The sequence below is a fragment of the Phragmites australis genome, chromosome 17, assembly GCF_958298935.1.
Source record: "Phragmites australis chromosome 17, lpPhrAust1.1, whole genome shotgun sequence".
NCBI lineage: Eukaryota > Viridiplantae > Streptophyta > Magnoliopsida > Poales > Poaceae > Phragmites > Phragmites australis.
Genome location: NC_084937.1, coordinates 16,739,052 through 16,758,638, shown reverse-complemented (window position 1 = coordinate 16,758,638; position 19,587 = coordinate 16,739,052). Strand labels below are relative to the sequence as shown.

At 42.2% G+C, this 19,587-nt stretch overlaps 2 protein-coding genes across 2 annotated transcripts; both read right to left on the bottom strand.

Annotated features, from left to right (window-relative positions):
• Positions 1-645: 645 nt before the first annotated feature.
• On the bottom strand, positions 646-1,422 carry LOC133896921 (transcription repressor OFP14-like). Its single transcript, XM_062337554.1, has one exon. The coding sequence runs from the start codon at positions 1,420-1,422 to the stop codon at positions 646-648; it is 777 nt and encodes a 258-aa protein (XP_062193538.1).
• A 5,035-nt stretch (positions 1,423-6,457) lies between these two features.
• LOC133897205 (uncharacterized) lies at positions 6,458-13,032 on the bottom strand. Its single transcript, XM_062337846.1, has 8 exons — positions 12,649-13,032; positions 12,486-12,551; positions 8,516-8,582; positions 8,332-8,432; positions 7,979-8,023; positions 7,597-7,902; positions 7,398-7,500; positions 6,458-6,732 (listed from the first exon to the last, which is right to left on the bottom strand). Exons 1-8 carry the CDS (start codon positions 12,808-12,810, stop codon positions 6,650-6,652), a joined length of 933 nt encoding a protein of 310 aa, XP_062193830.1. The 5' UTR covers positions 12,811-13,032; the 3' UTR covers positions 6,458-6,649.
• Positions 13,033-19,587: the final 6,555 nt, after the last annotated feature.

Genomic DNA, 19,587 nt, shown 5'->3' with positions numbered 1-19,587 from the left:
TGTTAAAATGCAAACCAGCAGAGAGAGATTGAACTCGAGAATTTGATGAATTAGATTGATCATGTTGCATTGTGATGTTTTGAATATATACAAGTTAAAGAGATGCTGTTGAGAAAACACCTTTTCTCAATGAACATGATCGAATCATTGCGTTAGATGGTTATGGAATTGATCATTTCTCAACATTAGGAATCTAATTCGATGAACTGATGAAGTGTTTGACATTATGGAAGTTTAGTATAATGTGGCAGTGCTGACCACTGATTTTGTGTTTTTCGATGTGCACGAATAGAAGAGTAAAATAAAAAAAGAACTCCAACTCAAGTGCAATGCCATCTATAGACATTTGCAAAGTACAGGCACAATAAAAAAAAGAAGAAAAAAAACAAGAACCCTCCACAGTGCATTAATTAAAACTAGTCCTGATGCATGCGATAAACACGATGTATAGTGCAACAATAACAAAAATTCGTTATGCAACATGGTGTACACATTAACTAAGTAATTAAGTAGTAACATCAAGTCCATTTAACACCAAACAATTAACTCGTCGAGCGCCGCCCATTCGACCGGCCGGCGAGGCGAGCCACACCGGTCTATGCGCATGCACACATGCGTGTACGACGTACGGTCACAACTCACAACTCACGACGAGGCCACCGCCTCGTCAGTAACGTCGCGGCCTTCTTCACTAGCCCTCATCTGCTGCTTCCGACGCGCCCGCCGGGTCTTCGGCGTCCGTGCCGCCGCCCTGCGCCTCCGCCGGAGTGTGGCTACCGTGTCGGTGAACGCCCGGAGGATGTCCTTGTGTACCGCGCGGTCGTTGAGCCGGAGGTAGCAGAACAGCAGCTCCTCCATGAGGTCCCAGTCCACCATCACAGCCGGCGCGCACGTCGCAGCGCCGCTCCCAGCAGCATCGCTCCGCGCGGCGTCCACCATCTCCCTCATGGACCGCCGGAAGTCCTGGTACGGCGCCGCGGAGAACGTCACCACCGCGACGCCGCCGCCAGCAACCACAACCTTGGCCGGCGGCGGCACGCCTTCGGCCTCATCGCTCCCGCCGTCACTGTAATAATCCTGCGCCGACGACGAGCCGCCCTCATCGGCGACAACCCGGAGCGACCGAAAATTTACGGCGAGTGCGTCACCGTCATCGTCTTCGTCGTGCTTGTGACGAGCGGCGGCCACGTGGCTGTGGCGGCGGCTGGAGGCGAAGGAGTGGGTCCGGGGATGCATGCACTGGGAGAGGAACGAAGTGGCGGAGGAGGAGGAGGACGACGGCTCGCCGTTCGCGTCTGCATGGCCGCGGCCATGGAGCTTCTTTAGGGCCTTGGAGAAGTGCAGGAATGACCTGTGGAGCCTTGCATGCTTCTTGCTCCTCACTGCTTTGTTGTTCTTGGCCTTGACTCCCTCCTCCTCCATCTTCGATCTCTTGGACTCTTGTTCAGATTCTTGAGGTGCGTTTGTAGTGAATCTGATGTGTCTTAAACTTTCTAGAGAGGGAGAGAAAGAGACGGGCACATTTATGTGCTTGGAAGTTATGTGTTGCGCTAGATAGCTAGGAGAAGGTCCTACTTTTTTGGGTTGACCTTTTTCTGCACATATATGATTTTTTTGAGAATTTTTGGAATGCACAAGAAGTGTAATCGTGAAGACCGTACACATGTCCAAGAGGACAAGTGAAGAGAAAAAAAATGCAAGGGCAAATTAGTTTCTTTCCCCTCTTCAAACTATCACATGGGGATTAGTACTATTCAAATCCAAGCATTGCTTCTCAAGCTGTCACGGAGAAAAAATGAATGGGAACCTCTATTTGGAGGTCAACCTGACGAGCACGTCGGCCTCTTATTCGACACATGTCCCATATCTTCATCCTGTGTTCTTCCATGTAGTCGGCTTCACTCCGTTTTTTATAGGTTTTTAGGTATATTTAAGGGCGTATATGACCCGCTCACATTACACTCATGCCCTACGCAAACACATATGGGTGTCCTTATGCATTTCTTACACATGCACATGAAGAGATTGGAATGTATTAAGTCTCCAATACGCAAGACATGGATAGTTACGTACGCGTGTATATCATACACTTAGTCAGGACCTATCCGGAAGGTAAATGTGAATAAAACTCCAGTGAGACACCCTGTTGCAGATGCTAAGCATCCAACCCTTACTAGTGGCTACACAAAGGCAACACCCACTACTGAGCTAGCGCTCAGTTCTCGCTTCTCAGAGCTTTCTAGTTAGTCTCAAAACTTTTAATTGGGGATAAGAAACTTTCGATTTGCACAAATGAACTTTTAGTTTGGGACAAGACTCTTTTGATTTGTGACTACAAAGTTTTGATTCAGGAAAAAACTTCGATTTACAACTGAAATCATACAAGTTGCAGCAACAAAACTTCAACTTGGGACAATAACTTTTAGTTCGGGAGAAAAACTTCTGATTCGTGGCAACAAGCTTCAATTCAAGGGGGAAAACTTCCGATTCAAGTCCAAAAACCTCCTATTGAAGCTAAGAAACTTTCAATTGAAGAAAAAAATGGATATGGGAGGAAGGAGGTACACCGGTTGTTTAGGAAGGAAGAGAGCAAGGGACAACTGGACAAGGAAGAGGAAGGGGAGATAAATATTTCCTTCATTTCGTTCTCTTTCCGATTCCCTTTATTTCCTTTCATCTCCAACATCTTTCTTTCGAGAGGAATCGCGAAGGGAAAGGAGAGAGAATCCCGTCCTGGAGGGAATGACCCTGGGAATCCCTTCGTGACGGAAACCATAAAGGGAAACCGTTTGAGCGCTGAAAGGAACGAAAATCCCGTCGTGAAGGGATTCTGGACCCTGAAAAGAAACCGTTGAAGATGATCTAAGAGCTCGCGGATGGTTAAAGGCCGGACACTCTCATGTTAAAAGCCAAATATTATATTCCGTTATCTAAGAAAGAGCTCGTGAATGTTGTTTGGATATGGCTAAATACTGGACGTGCGTGCTTTTGACTTCCCGCACGACTGGCCAATTTTGGAAAATTGAGCTTAATTAAACTATCTTTTTTAGAAAGCTAAAGTTAATTAATCTCTTTCCCCTTCCCATGCGAGCAGAACAAGTGGCTATGGGTCCACTCAACCTCCACTTAGGCCCATACATGTGTTTTTCTATTTTGAGCTTTATGCGTGCATGTAAAACTAAGTGCAAGTGTGAACATGTGATAAGTATGATTTAATAAACTGTGAATGTTTATGTTTACTCAACCATATATATGATTTATGATCCGTTTGCACCATGATAATCCTTATATTTTTATCAATAAAATAAGATCTATACTGCCTATATTTTGACGTAAAATTCTCGGAGAGACACATGTTACCTATACCATGATTAAAAAATATCAAACTGACCCAATTAAAATACTTCAGTGTCTTGCCAAAATTGCATGCATCAGATAATTAAAAAACATTCACTTATTCAGCTTAGATATTCACCCTCATTTTAATACATGTTCACCACTGTTCATACTGTTCATACTCTCTTCACATTCACGTAAATAGTTCACTTATTCACCTAAGTTATGTAACCAAGCTTTTTAAACATAGAGAGCAAGTTTTTGAGAAATTGTAAGCAAGTTATAATGAACTTGGAAGCATTTTTTCAATTAAGTTGCTTTTGAAAAAAAAGAAATCATCCAAATGTAGAAAGCAAGTTTTTGAGAAATTGTAAGCAAGTTATAATGAACTTAGAAGCATTTTCTCAACCAAGTTGCTTCTGAAAAAAAGAAATCATCCAAATATACTTAAGTTGGATCTAGTTTTGAAGCACTTGTCACAAGGAACACAATAGTGCAATCAGATTTTAATTTGAATGCTTGGTTTGAAAACTACAACATTTTGTAGTTTCTAAATAGTGTTGCATGTGGATAACATCAACAATTTTATCTTTTTTTTTTTCACATGCATGCAGCACCACAAAGCAGTGCGGACCTTAGCGATTGCTGTGTTGCACCATTAACATTGTGCTCATGTGCGAACACCTCAAGATGACTAAGTGGATGATGATCCAAGCATGCATACCATGCATCAAATGCATACATATTCGGAATTTAGTCTTTACCAAAATATAAATATTATTTTTTATGAAGCCTTTAATTTTTGTTTTGCTCCCGGGCTACCGACATGTGAGGCCCTAAGGACATGGAAGAAGAAGGGAGATAAGTGCTCGCGGATGGTTGTTTAAGAGAGCCCGATGCAGCCGCGTATGGATGATGACACACGTGGCACGTAGAAGCCCGACCGTGAGATGGAAGCCGAGAGCGCACGCAAAATAGCGCTTCCGGAACTGAATTTCTTTCGATTGGAGCCGGGCTAGGCACCTTCTTGATGTCCAAAACCGGCCTGAAAATGGCCGGTCTCACGCGATTGAGGTGCATATGAATCATGGTGCACATACGAGATATCCACATCCAGGTGACCATATCGTAGTGATGGATGCCCTTGCCTGCATAAAGTATGCCTCTTGGATTGATGGAGGGCACAACACACACACACACGCCGTGATCGAAAAGGATCCAATCAATCAAACACGACCTACAGCACATATGTCTCCATTGGCACACATGTGACCACTTTTCTAGCATCGGAAATTTTCCCAATTCATGCGCCAATGGAATTGTTCCATGTAAAACTACCGTGAAAATCTCTGCCATCTAGAAGGCCTTTAATCTACATCAGAAATACACCCAAATAGATCATCTAATTGGCGGCAAATTCCGCAAAGGATCTTATTAATATAAAACTAGGACATTCGTCAACATCAGAAATAACACACTAAACATCAGACACCATATCTATTGTTTTTTCAAGAATCGAATGCATGATAGAATCTGGCTATCTAAAAGCAGAGTCAAAAAACACTGACATGTATCACTTGCTAGGCCAATAGCCACTTAGCCCGTCAGGGGCACAATGCTGACAGCTCGAAACACACCACGAGCCTCACTACAGCAAAACTCCGACTTCAGTGGGGCCCAGATGCCAAAGACTTCTTTTTTTTTTTTTTTTTTGAGAGGTGAGGACTCGGATTCGAGCCCGGGCAGGCATGATGGATCGATGACACCCTCTACCAGTAAGCGTTCAGTCCACAGCTGTCGGAGACTCACCGGTGCAAGTTTGCAGACTTACGTCAGTATCTGTAGCAGTCATTCAGCAGAGATCGATAAAATGAGCATCGCAGAATGAGACCTGACGGAGGGAGAGCAACACTGGAATCACAAGGCACCACAATCAACAATGGGTGAGCTAGCCTTGTACCAGGCATCAACTTGAGATGGTACCGAATTTTTCACAAGATCTGAGGCTCCGATCAGGATCAAACAGCAGATCTAAGCTCAGATTCTGCTGGCGGAACAACAAAAAACATACATATAGCAAAAAAATTGCTCAACCTACAGGATGAACTACTTGACCACATATATCATCGTCCGCACATATATATCATCACCAGAAACAGAGGTTACACCTGAAGATGGTACCTGCTTCTCAGAAGGTAACGCTTCCATGGGGATACCTGCTCTTGTTACAAGTCAAAAGTGGCCCGGAGAGCATCGGGAGCCCCCACGGCGACATGAAGATGATGGTTGGGCAAATGTCAGCCTCCATCACGGTACCAGTGTGACGGATCTTGGAAGAGAACTCAGCAACCTTCCTTGGCAGGAGGGCTGAAGTGATCCTGCTCCACTTAAGCTTCTTGACATGGAAGAAACAGGGGGAAGCTGCCTTACTGTTCAGAGCCGGCAGCCACCGCCACCGGGGCCTCGGAGTGGCCCCATCATCTCGGCATTCCAGCCTCTGGTAGTGGAAGAAGCTGGCCATCCGGCTGCTGCTGCCGATGCCAGTGTCCTGGAAGCCCATCATTGCAGCTCACTGGAAAAAGCTGCAAGGCAAGAGATATAGACACTACCAAGGAGGATACAGATCACAGACGACAGAACAGTAGGCACATGGAATGACCCCCAAAGTGGTACCATGCTGATGGATTAGAAGCAGTGAAACGTGGAGAAAGGGACAAAACTTGCCCTAATGTTTGATTCCTTTCATCACATGGGCCTATTTCACATCCATGTCCCTTCCTCATTCACACCTCTCCCCATCTAGTTGTGGGAGTACATCTCGAGTATTTAGTGAAGATCATTCTTGGTTGCCATGAGTCCCATGACCCCATGACAGCATGGTGTTCATTTCATCTGGAAAGTTGATGGGTGAAGTATCGGAGTATAATTTTGTCCTTTACATTTTTTCTGACTGGTCAGTTGTTAATCAATCAGTTGTCTGCCATTGGAATTACCAGGAATCTTTGCAATGATGAACAATGGAAAGTGATACTTTGAATCTAGAAAGGAGTTACTTTTGTCGGAGGAAATATGTGAGATGATCATGGAGAATTCATGGTTTTAGATGAAAAGGCTACACGAGTTTAGAAAATGTAATCTGGATGTAAAGCGCTTTTTGAGTCTTCAAGACTCCAAAAGAAAAGATCAACTTGCGAAACAGTCACAGGTACATTAGCAGAGTCAAGCAACACCTAAACTAAGACTTACCTCTCTACCAATATGGAGTCCAACACATGTTTTTAGCTTCTCCAACAATCACAAGGGCAGTTCTAATCTATTTGAATGAGAATTTCCAAACCTCCCTAACATTGGATGATCCATCAGTAACATCATTCAGCAGCTCAGGTTGCATGGCGCCTAAAGAACAGCAAAAAATTAGTAAAAACAACACTTGAATACCACACAGCATGCAGGTGTAAAACAGAATCCACATAATAAATCCAGAGAAATTGTTCGTAGCCTACAGTTATGTCCCCAACAATAAAAAAGATAATAGCCTCTACAGTTATGACATGAATACATTCTATAACTACTACATGTTTAGAACACCTGTAATTGACACTTCATTCGGATTAGTAGAAGAAAAACTTACTCCCTTTCTTCAACAACATATGACGCTTTGAACACTACAAGACAAGGTCTCCAATAAGCAATTTCGACCACCATTTTTAGTAATATGTTAGTAAAAATACTTTTATTATATTTTGAAAGGACTTAGAATAACAAATCTAATTGATTAATGGTACTATTTCCATGTAACCAATCTAAATAATTTTGCATATATTAGGGGTCAAAGTTGAAGAAGTTTGACAATTCAAAATCTAAAATGACATATAATTATGTAGTCATATAAACATGAAATATAAACGATCATCGCATAGTAGGCAGATATTATTTCCCAATTTTGCTTTTACACAAGTCTGCAAAACAAGCATTTGGTCCTACTGGAAACAAGCTATAGGGTGGATGAATAAAAAATCTGGATGATTAACAGTTCTAGACAGGAAGAACAGATAACTTACCATCTTCTTCAACCAAGCGTAGAAACTGCCTTGTACCACCACCTACTCCAAAGTAATGCTTCTTCCCTGCCATGTAAATCACACCCCCAGGGTAGTGCAAGCACTGCAAAAGAATTTCAGTCTGTGAGCAAGATAATATTTAGCAAATTTTAGTCTTAGAAAAAGAATATGCAGTAAAATGGGATTTTTGAATGTTGACCTTCTTGATGAGCCTGTAGAGATTTGGAAGAGAAGACAAGGCATAGACAGTCTCAGCCATCAGGATGATATCATAGCCATGATATGTTTTATCTTCTATTTTACCACTGGTTGTTTTGTCTTGCTCAGCAGCCCCGCAAAGAAGCAGCTTATCCATTTCACTCCAATCACCAGCAAAGAAACCAACACTACTAGATGTACATGTTCCTTCAGATGACTCCTTGAAAAGATTCACTTTTACATTTGGTATGGTGAGGCACTTAAGCACCTCAGCATTGAAATCTTGGAAATGAATCAGGCCAGCACCCTAACAGTCCGAGCTTTTGAGAAATCAATATGTATGAGGAATTATTTCCAAATGCCAGAGAGAAAAGGATCAATACCTTAAGACCTGCAAAGATGCCAGGGAGGCCATGTCCACATCCAAGCTAAAGAATCAAAACAATAATAGCTAGTGTAAGCAGCTTGTTCAATACATTGGTTTCCTTCTTTACAACTGTTTGCTTAAATAATTCTGCATTTCTGCTAAGAATGTTCAGTCACTTGGATATTCTACTACAATCTACAGATTACAAGTGTACTTTCATTTGTTGAAAAAGTACATATACAAAACAGAGAGAGGTTGCACCTAAAGTAACTACGCTCAGTAACTTCAGTAGAAAAAAAGAATTTAAAAACCTAAATAGAAATTCCAATGGTACATACATAACAGTACAACTGAGAGCAAGCATCGCACCTCTAATACGTGCTTGCTTTCTAGAAGCAATCTATCGTTTTTTATGTCAGAATTTAGGGTCTTCACCAAGTCCAATGAACCTTCCCACAGCTTCAACCCACCTGGTGCCCATGGTTATGCTCAAGTTCACAGAGCCAAATAAGAAAAAACATGTTGCAAAGAACAAATTGTATTCAGTTTTCACCTTCATATTTTCCTGGGACCAAATCAGAGTTCTTGACCTCAAAAACATCAGATGTACTCACTCTCCCCTAATAAATAAGATGGAGAACGAAAAATGGTTTAGTTAGGCATCATCACAAGGAGATAGAATGACCAGTAGACTTCATTCGACCTGAGGTGAGGAGCAAGAAAACGGATGTGCGTTAGCGCAACAGCTTTTGCGCTAGTTGCAGGTGTTCACAGGCCTGGTCCACCCTCAAATACAATCGAAATTTAAAATTTTATAAGCCTAAGCATCTAACAATATGGTATCCCATCCTACACGTGTCATCAATCGAATAAGCAACCCCAATCATCTTCCTTCTCTAGTCACTGTGTTGCCCACTTGCAATGCAGGTTCTAGTCACCCTATCCCCAACTTTGCCACTGATAGCTAGATTGAGTCCCAGGGGTGCAGCGACCGGAGCAGGGGCTTGAGCCTCCTATGGCCCCCTGATTCATACAGCACGCTGAGAATGACCAATGCAATGCGGTGTAAGAGAAATAAAAACTCATGGCAAACTATTTCCTAAAAGTTTGTCAAATAGCAGTAATCAACTTAACATCATATTTGCTGCCAATGTGGTTATGTGCAATGCCACTTACTGCCCTGACTTGACAAAAACAGAAGCCATTGAGTTGGTTCGAAAACTATTTAAGGGCTAAACTATATTTAACATCATATTTGCTGCCAATGTGGTTCACTTTGTCCTTTTACTTTAAGTGTCTATTGAGCACTAAAGCTTATGTGATGCAATGCTCCATTATGGCATCCTTTCTCACTTCAGTCAATAGCACCTATCATTGCATAATTTAACAAACACATTAAAGATGAGGGCCACTCAAAACTACAGTTAACCAATGAGCAACTCCAAAATGCTAGTTTTTTTGCATAAGCACGATTTAATGCCCAACAGATATGGTGCCAGGAAACAAGAGTGAATGTATCTGACATTATTTTAAGATGTAACAGTAACCTAATCATACAAAGAAAACTACAGTCAGACAACAATTTGCAAAAGACACAAATACAACTACATAGAGGTCAATATATACAGCACAGTGAATAGAAAACAATACAGTTCACAACTTAGAATCTTTTGCCCCCATTTCTCAACAACCACACCACAAAAACTTTTCTGCAAGTTTCCTTCTTTCCTGGCCTCCAACTCCAGGTTACTCAAATCCAATTAAAAGAAGCAACTAGGCATCCATAATTTATATAGAGCTTTATAACGCATGACTTTTATAATACTGATATGTATGTCATAATCTACCCAAAAAAAATTGATGACAAATATAAGTCATGAGATCAATAGGCATATAGGCTCAGAAAACAAAGTTACTTTGAACATTGAAGATGCCAAAATACTCAGTCTGTAAATGCTGATGTTATCATGGTTTTTAAGGCATTGCCTAGGCGACAAGGCGCTCCGGGATGGCAAGGTAATGCCCACACCTTACCAAAAGCAGTGAACAGTGAGGGAGAGGAAAAAGAGAGAAAGAACGAGAGGGGAACCAGCCACCAAGGCCAAGCAGCTGCCGCCTCCCCCGTCACCGCCGGCTCTAGCACTGGAGGACGACGCAGCTCTTCCTCCTGTTAGTGGCGCCGGTCGATCAAGAAGGGGGCGTCAGCAGCGGTCGATCAGGCAGGGGTGAGGCAGTGAAGAATGGGAACGCCTGAAGGATGGAGTGGCTAGCTAGCGGAGAGAGAAGGGTAGTGAGCGGCAACGCTACTCTGTGCTGTGAGAGAGAGAAAATAGTAGTGACCGGCGGTGTTGAGAGAGAGAGAGAGAGGGCTAGTACAAGGCATTATGGTAGGAAATGGGTATGGGTTGGTTGGTGGAATGAGCCAAACCCCTCCCTTCTCCCCCCTTTTCCTTTTCCTTTCTATTCCTCCTCCTGGTTGTTGTTTCTCTGTTTCTGGATTGGGTATGGCGTCGCCTCATCTCACCTCATAATCGCCTAGGTGTCGCCTAGGCAGCTAGAAGGGGGTGGGTCACCGCGCCTCGCCTTACCCCCTTAAAAACCATGGATGTTATAGTGTTGTCGACAAAATAGTAACTATTGTAAGCTCTCGTATCAGTTTTGCGAAAGGTAGAAAATCTGACTCAGTTGTCTATCTTGATCCTGCTATCCTCGTGTTAGGGTAAACACCGCCAAGAGAATAGCCGGGCGGCGTTGGCTACTAGGAGAGGGATTAGATCATAGATTGAGGAGACTTAGAATATTGAGGAGAGTAAATTGATTCTTCTTGCTTGATTACAAAGGGTTGCAGTCAAGTGCCTTATATAGGCCTACAAAAACCTCATTCAAATCCAACTTTAACTTATCTCTAACTCTTAACTGATTTAAACTAACCGATTTCTAATCTTATCTCTAACTGAATCTGATTCAAACTAACAAACAGAACAGATAAATCCTAATTTGAAGCCATGTTGCTGACGTGGTTATTGTTCACACATGTGAACAATAATCCTGCACGCGTGAACAGTAACCCCGCACATAACAACTTCACTCCTTGCAAAACAACACGTCCTCATGTTGTGGTGGTGGCCATGGTGGTGTAGATCTTTTGTTTGTATGTAGAAAAGTTGGCCCAAAAGAATTGTACGCAACTAAAGGGCCAGCGGTGACATCAGTCACCACCTTGGTCAGGGCCTCCACGGCTTAAGCAATAGAATCCTCGATGGATTCAGAACCTGGCATCTCTGATACCAAATGTTAGGATAATCATCCACCGAGAGGATAGCCGAGCGACGCCGACTGCTAAGGAAGAAATAAGATTATAGATTGGGGAGACTTAGAATATTAGGGGAGAGTAGATTAATTCTTTTTGCTTGATTACAAAGGGTGACAGTCGTCTTATATAGGCCTACAAAGACCTCATTCAAACCCAACTCTAACTTATGAAAGGGAAGAAGGCTGAGGGGATAGCTGCCTTCCTTCGGGCCTGTCCTTGAACTAGGTCCGGAAATAGAGCTTGGGGAGAAGTCTTGTAACTTATCTCTAATCTTATCTCTAACTATTATCTGATTTAAACTAATCGATCTCTAATCATATCTTTAATTGAATCTGATTGAAACTAACAAACCAAATAGATAAATCCTAATCTGAAGTCCTGCTGCTGCCAAGGCTACTATTCACGGGCGAACAGTAGCCCTTCGTGAACAGTAATCATGCCAGTAACCCTGCACATAACACCTCGCTTCAGTTTGCATATCTAACAAATCTACTCTAGAATCTAGCAAGAAGTAACTATACCCAAGATAGATGTTTACATGGTCATACACTCATACTTAAGCATTCTTGAGTATTTACAGTTCAAATGGCGTGCTAAAGAGCTTATATAGAAGCAAAGGATATTCCCAGTACGCTAGTAGATAAAACTCCCCTTATACTGGAATTTCAATAATCATAGTATCGTTCTCAGCAGCAAAGGTTAAAAAAGATTAATCAAGTAACTGAACACACAGTTGCCGCTTCTCACTTGTGCCAGATAACTAGTGGACTAATTGAAGCTATTGCAGTATGGCAACATATCAAATTCAATCATCTCTTGAGGTGCAATCATGCAATTAAACTTTAGTCTGGGCATCAAATCAACATGAAATTTTTTAAGTATGATGTAGTCTCTGTTGGTAGCACAATTTCAATTTGAAAATGAAAGTTTGTAAGCAGAAGTAAAAGCGATAAACTTGCTCATAATAGTAGCATTTGCCTTCTTTACCTTTTCCTTTTGATTTACCATTTATCATATTTTGCAATCTTCTAATGTAGAACAAATTTGAAGTTGAGATATTACGCAGAGTATATATCAGAATTCCAGCTCGAAAGTGATGCGCAAATGTTAATATTGACAGCCCTTGGTACATCCCCTTGTAGCATTGCACAGTCCTTACTGGACTACACAGTGCCAGAGGCAAGCAGAGGAAACACATTTGCAACTGCACCTTGTAGATAGACAGGGAATCATCGACCACCACCGGCTCCAAGCTGGCGGTCGCGACGGGCGATTCCTGCAAGAAACCAGACAAAGATCAAACCTTTAATGTTATCACCAAAAAAGAAAGCGCGGAAAGAATGCAGGAAAAAAAGATGGAGAAGAAGTAGTACCTCGGAAAGCAGGACCTCGACGGCCGGCGGCGGAGGCGGCGGGGGAGGGCCAGAGTCGAACCCGAAGCCCAAGGAAGCGCCGCCGGAGCTGGAGAAGGAGAAGAGAGGGGAGGCGAAGGTGGGGGCGGTGGTGGTGGTGTTCTTGGCCTCCGTGTCCTCCATCGTAATGTCCTAGCACAGCGGGGGAGCTGCTGCGACGGAGGCGGGGTCTAGGGAGACGCAGAAGAACAGGGGGGGGGGGGGGTGAAGGCTTTCGGGATGGATGGAAGGGGGGTTGCACGAGAGGTGGCGGAGGAGCGGGCGGGGCGAGGGCGGCGGGGGAGAAGACGGCGAGGAGGATGCCGACGACGGCCGTGGCCCGTGGACCGTTCCCGTCTGTAGGTTGGATTGGGCCGGTAAAGTTTTTTATTTCATCAAGATTTGACACGTAGAGGCCCATCTAAACTGAGAGAGTTTCTCAATTTTTAATGCATTTATCATCTAAGTGCCCCTACGTTGTAAAAAAATAGAAATATCAAACGCAGTAATATCAGGCATAAACTTAAGGTATGTAGATACAGATGTGTTATAGTCATAGAAACGTCGTTGGACGAATACGTTGAGAGCGATGCCATAGTTTAATTTTAGATGGGATACGAAAAGGAGGATTAGATTATCCACTAATTTCCCTTCTAATTTATTTATTTATTTTTATTAGTAAAATAGGTCTCATATCTGTAGTCAGTAACGAGATAGAGAAGCTGGAGGATGATGATGGATGATAAAAGTGAGTAAATTATTCGAATTTTAGATGTTTTTATTAGATAAGAAGATAGTAGAGAAGAGGTGACACAAGAACTAACTCATATTTTATATAGTAGAGATATTTTATTCATTTTCATATATGATGGCACATACAAATCATTCATATAATCACATGTATTTAGAAGTCAGGTATACATGTTTACAAATCATACTCAAAATCCTATGAAAATATTTGTTATCTATTGAGCATCCGATAGTTAGCTCTCCTTCTATTTCTTCGGTACTTCTCTCATCAGTTAGAAAAAAGGTTGCACGCGCATATGTATCTTTCACCTATGTTCACGTCACCAAGATGTTCGTGCATGATAGATAACACTCCACGCTCGTGCTCTTACCTCCTCGTCAATAAAAACCGTAAGCAAAAGCTCAAACATAGCTGAGGTCTATGATTGAACGTGTCTTTATTTAGATTGGTACTCATGTTGGGACAAGTTGGTGAGTAAAGAGCAGTTGTACTTCTCATGTCACCTTCTTTGTTGGTGTTCTTTGGAAGTTTAAGACAACCAATAATTAATGTCATGTATAATGACAATTGTCTCTATATCTATATTGAATTTAGAGACACGTTACTATAGAATAGTACATTATTGTTAGCTTCAAGATTCTATTTACTGTCGATTTTGAAACCGGCAGTGGGTAACAGACAATGATAATTAGAGACTATCACTGCTAGCTCGAGGAACCAGCAATGAATGAGTTATCACTATCGGCTGAAGACTTGAGCCGGCAATGATGATGAAGGAATCACTACCGGCTCCCAAGGCATCACTGTCGGCTGAATGCTTCAGCCGGCAGTGTTTTACATCTCCTCCCTTCATATGCTCCCTCTCTCTATCCTCTCTCTATCTCATCAATCTCTTCATTTCTCTCCCTCTCAATACATGCATATAATGAAACATATTTAATGTAAATTAATAATAAAAGCATCTTCATTAATACATAGTAATTTATAAAGACATATTATAAGTCATAGGCATCGACAAACACACACACATATATATATAATAGTTCTCACAGGTCACCCTTGGAAAGTCGGTCGAGTTGAGCTAGTCCAGTATCCCTCTACCTCTCCCGTGATGAGGACCGCGTCTCCGCACAGGCGGCTGATGGAGTGTGTACGTCTGGGGACGCTGGGAGACCGATGGTGGTGTAACAGAGGACCCGACAGCGCCTGATCGACCGCAGCGTCGACTATGCTCTAGGCTCACCGGCGTGTCAAAGCCATCAAAGTTTGATGCCTGAATGCCACTACGGTTTGAGCCTTTCATCCTCCTTCGCAGTGCAGTAACAGACCAACCTCTCGTACTCATCAAAATGCACTGACGGAGCCACCCTCTTGTCCTCCTCCTCCTAGGCAGGCTTTCGGGACGCTGCTTCTTGCTTCTCCGCTGCACACAGCTGATGGGCTAGCCTCTCATCCTCCTCCTCTTGGGCACGGTTACGGATCGTTGCTTCTAGCTCCTCCTTCGCATCATCGTTTCAAGACCATTCTGTCGAAGAGTCGTCCGACGGTACCAACTTCAAAAGCTAGTCGAAGGCCACAACAGCATCCTCCAGACCAAGTGCACTGACATGCATATAATGAGACACATATTTAATGTAAATCAATAATAAATATACCTTCATTAATACATAATAATTCATGTCCTTTATTAATACATAGTAATTAATATCCTTCATTAAAATGGTGTTATTTGGTGATATATAAGTCATCTAACCCCTTGGTAGCCTTCCTCCTTGTGGCATACTCTGTACTAGAAGGTACGGAATTATTTGAAGATCTTTCACATGTCGACGGTACGATGGGTTCATGAAACTCGTTGGCTGGGTTGATAACATGTTCCATGAAGAATCCGATGACCTGTTCTTGAATGTCATGTATTTCTACAGGTTGTAACATACATGTGCGTTGTTTGGAGCGCTGTGTTTGAAGAATTGAAAGAATTAGTCCTTGAACACGTACAAAAAATTGAAAAGAAGGTATCGATATGTAATTTTATACCTCAAGATCATTGAACATGACAGCGTCTCCACTAGGGCTGAATCTGTGAATGAAAGTAAGAACATAGAACCCGCAGAGATTGTTGTCGGGTGGCTGCCTCATACACTTTAAGAGGAAAGAATTTGTCAGTGGAATGAATTGAACCTTTTTATTCAGTAGGAAATGCAAGTTATGAATATTCCTTGCATACCAGAAAGTCAATTTTTACATTATACTGCTTCTTGTATGGACGGTACATAACACTCTTTTATGTATGCCCTGTACGTGAATATGAATACCAATTAAAGTTGGATGCAATCGATGTGAAAATTAAATGATCGAGTTTACCTTTTTAGCATGTCAATGAGTTCTTGGTAAGTCGTCTTATCTATCTTTTGTGAGTCCAAGACAATGATCTTACTCAAGCTTAGGTGGATGACAAGGAGAATCCAATAAAAACTGTAGAAATATGTCACCATAGCAAATTAGTACTATAATCAAGTTGCTTATAAAAAGAAGAACACCCTAGCACGCAAACATGTACTCAAAGTTGTAGGGTAAGAGTACGAAGGTCTTGTGTTGATGGTGAAGCAGACATTTCAATAAGTAGTTCTCGTTAAAATCTGGATTCTACCATATAATTTTCTAGTTGATAAGCCCAGGATCGATGAATTCTACTTTATTATCCAATTCTTATCTGCACGCTTGAATCTCCATTCTATGAAAGAGAGAAGTTAGCCATGTAATTTCAATGTCCAAGATTATATAACGTGAATTATATGTATAAGTCACTTATAGAGTCCACGCTCTGATTATGGCCACGTCGAGGACATCTTTCTTGTACATTTTATACAAGCACTTGAACTTCATCCAGAAGTAGTCATCCATGTTGAGAAATATTCATCTCTGTACCTTACTAGGAACGTTTGTATACCCTGTCTGGACTGCTCCAAGTACCAATGATGTAATCAGTACATTTGTATTGTAAGGTTTCTTTCTATATCTGTTTTGACCAATGGTTTGTCCAACTCAAATGGTCATATAACATCTGACTTTGACATATCCGCTTCCACAGTAAGCTATGCTAGTTCTTCTGCTGTTAATCTAGAAGAAGCCAGGAAGTCCCCAATGTTTGGAGCATCCTGAACGATTGGACCTGATTTACTCCTGACTTGCTTCTTACTGATATGTTCTTAGTCAGTCGGCGGCTTACTTGAAGATGCCCCTGCCTGTTTATCTTTGGCTATATTCATGAAAAAACTTATGGTATCTTCAAGCACAATAGGCTTCGGTGGAGATGATGGAGGATCTAAATGAGTCATGACAACGGCGTCCATAATCTTTTTGGTTTCCTCAGCAATGAGTGAATAGACATCTTTGGGTTTCGCCACCTTAGATAGCACCGACTTCTTAGATGATGTTGTCTACTTGAATGCTACGGAACCTAATCATGTTTTGTGAGCTGGTGGCTGGCTTCTTGAGCGGTAGACTTTTTTGAGGCGATGTCTGAGGAGGGACTTCTTCTAGGAGATGGCTGACGAGAGAGAGATCTATGAGGCGATGGTGGCCTAGTGTGTTGTGGAGTGTATATGTTCTTGGGAGCTGTCCGAACACTATGTAGGTTTTCTCCCACGCGATGAATGTGTGCTCGTTCTCTCGTATAATGTTCGCCCTCTTCTCTATGGGGTAGTCCACCTTAACATGATGGTACTGGTCAACTGCCTACCATGGTGTAGCCCTCCAATATCGAACATCCGTGTAAATATTCATGGGAGTCGCGGGGATAAGCCACACCGAAAGCCACCTTGATAGTAATGTTCCTAGCACCAATATGTAGTTCACACGGTGTCCGTGCTGTGATGAGGTCCACATGATAAGTGATGGGTCAGTTCCCGGAACCCCCGTGGACGCATAGCTACTCCAATGACCACCGGGGCTGGAGCACGAACCATTAGGAGACGTTGTCGGCCGTTCCTTTTCGCTCGCAATAGTGCTCCGTTCATGCATGAGGGCTTACTGTACTGCTTGTGCTATCTTTTCGTTTGTATATTCCCTCTCCTTTTGTAGCGCTTGTTCAAATATTTCCATCATCCTAACTTGTTTTGCCTCTCATTTTGTATCTCGCTCTGCTTGGGATCTCTTTCAACTCTTGTAACTATCAACGTCGTCTGGGAATCCATATTTCCAACCTATCACCCCAATATCTCGTATGCGATCACCATGCTCCTTGTTTCTCAGTGCCAAGGTGAGCTCGTCCCTTCCCTGTCTGGCTTGAAAGAGCCTTATGCAGACTGCTCGTGGGCTTTCGCAAGCTTTTTTGCAAGAGTTTGCATCACTTTCTGGTCTTTAGAGGTCGTAAAGCATAATCTTTCATCAGACGAGTAAGAAGCACCCCTCCCAATAAAGAAGGACGTTGATCATTCGCTACAACCCTCAGTCTCAGTCGTGACACCTCTCTTTCGTATTTCATCTAGCTATTGTTGCCAATGCCATTCTTTCCTCTTGTACCCACGACTGTCGACTTTGTGGGGGTAGAGGTTCTTCTTCGAGTTTGTTTTGTTCACCTCACTCAACATCTGTGCTTCTTCCGACAACTTGTACTTTGCAAAGGCTTGCTAATGATCTTCTAGTTGCAGCTATTTGCGAAAATATGGCATTGTACCTTTCTGCACATACGTTATGTTCAGTGTGCCCTTCATAGTTAAGCTCCCAAATCTCCTCTATGAATCCGTAGTATGTCTCCCTATTTTCATTGTAGTCGTAGGCATCTATATGGACATCACTATTTTGGTTGGCGCTTTTATTATCCTGAGCTCTCGTATAAAATATGTAGCTATTTATGTCATATCTTTGGAATGTGAGAATTGTAGTTGATGGTCCGTGAGCCAACACATTCAACTAAGCACACTCTATCTGCTTATCCATCATCTGTCTACGTAACCATGCGCCAAAATGATTTTGATGCTCTTGAGCGATCCAAACATCGGACTTCCCTAGGTTTTTGGTGCGTAACATCTTCTAGTATTCTTCAACATATGGGTCTACTATAACTGATTGTTGCATAATTGTGAAGTGTGATTACGTGAATGAAACATGGTCATTAGTGCAGAATGAATTTGCACATATCGTCCCTTTCCCCTATAGTCTCTCCCATGGCGAGATACAAGCACACCGATCGATTTAAGATTCATGTAGTCGATACAGAAATCAATGACCTCCTCGGTTCCCCAGTCATTGGCCATGTTTCAGCCGATTTCGGTTACGGATATATTTCTTCAGAACTTTCATAGACCTCTCGAAAGGGTACATCTGATGCAGAAACATGGGGCAAAGAATCCGTATCTCTTTTACAATGTGAACAATGAGATGCACCATGATATCAAAAAATGATAGTGGGAAACATGCCTCAAACTATGATAGAGTCTCAACCACGTCTTCCTACAGCTTATTTAGCTTGGTCAAACTGATGGTCTTCTGTAATATCGCGTTGAAGAATGAACACAACTTTATGATTGAGTTTCGGACCTTCGGTTGTAGAATACATCTAATTGCAATTGAAAACATTTGTGTCATCATCACATGATAATCATGGGACTTCATGACAGTTAATTTCAAATCTTTGATGTTAACTAGTCCCTTTATGTTGGTGGAGTAACCGATGCAACTTTGATTCCATACAAGCACTTGCACATTACAATTTTCTCTGCCTTGCTCAAACTGTAGCTAGCGGGGCCAAGATATTTGTTGTCTTCTTGCATATCTTCAAGATGTAGATCCTGTCTGAGTTTCAAACGTTTCAGGTCCTTCCATGCTTGGAGTGTATCCTTTGTTTTGCCAGGTATGTCTAGTAATGTACCAATTAAGCTATCACACATGTTCATCTCAATGTGCATGACATCGATTGCATGTCGAACCACCAAATACGGCCAATAAGCTAAGTCATAAAAACATATTTCTTTTTGAACATAGGAGCTCTAAGATTAGATTTCAGAACCGGTGTACTTTCATGTCCCTTTCTAAAGATAATCCTAAGTCATTTTACCATCTCATATACCTATATCCCAGTGTGATGCTTAGAAGGTGATCGAGTCTCAACTTTCTCATTAAAAGCTCTCATGTTGCTGCGGTACGGGGGATCCTTGTGAAGAAATTTA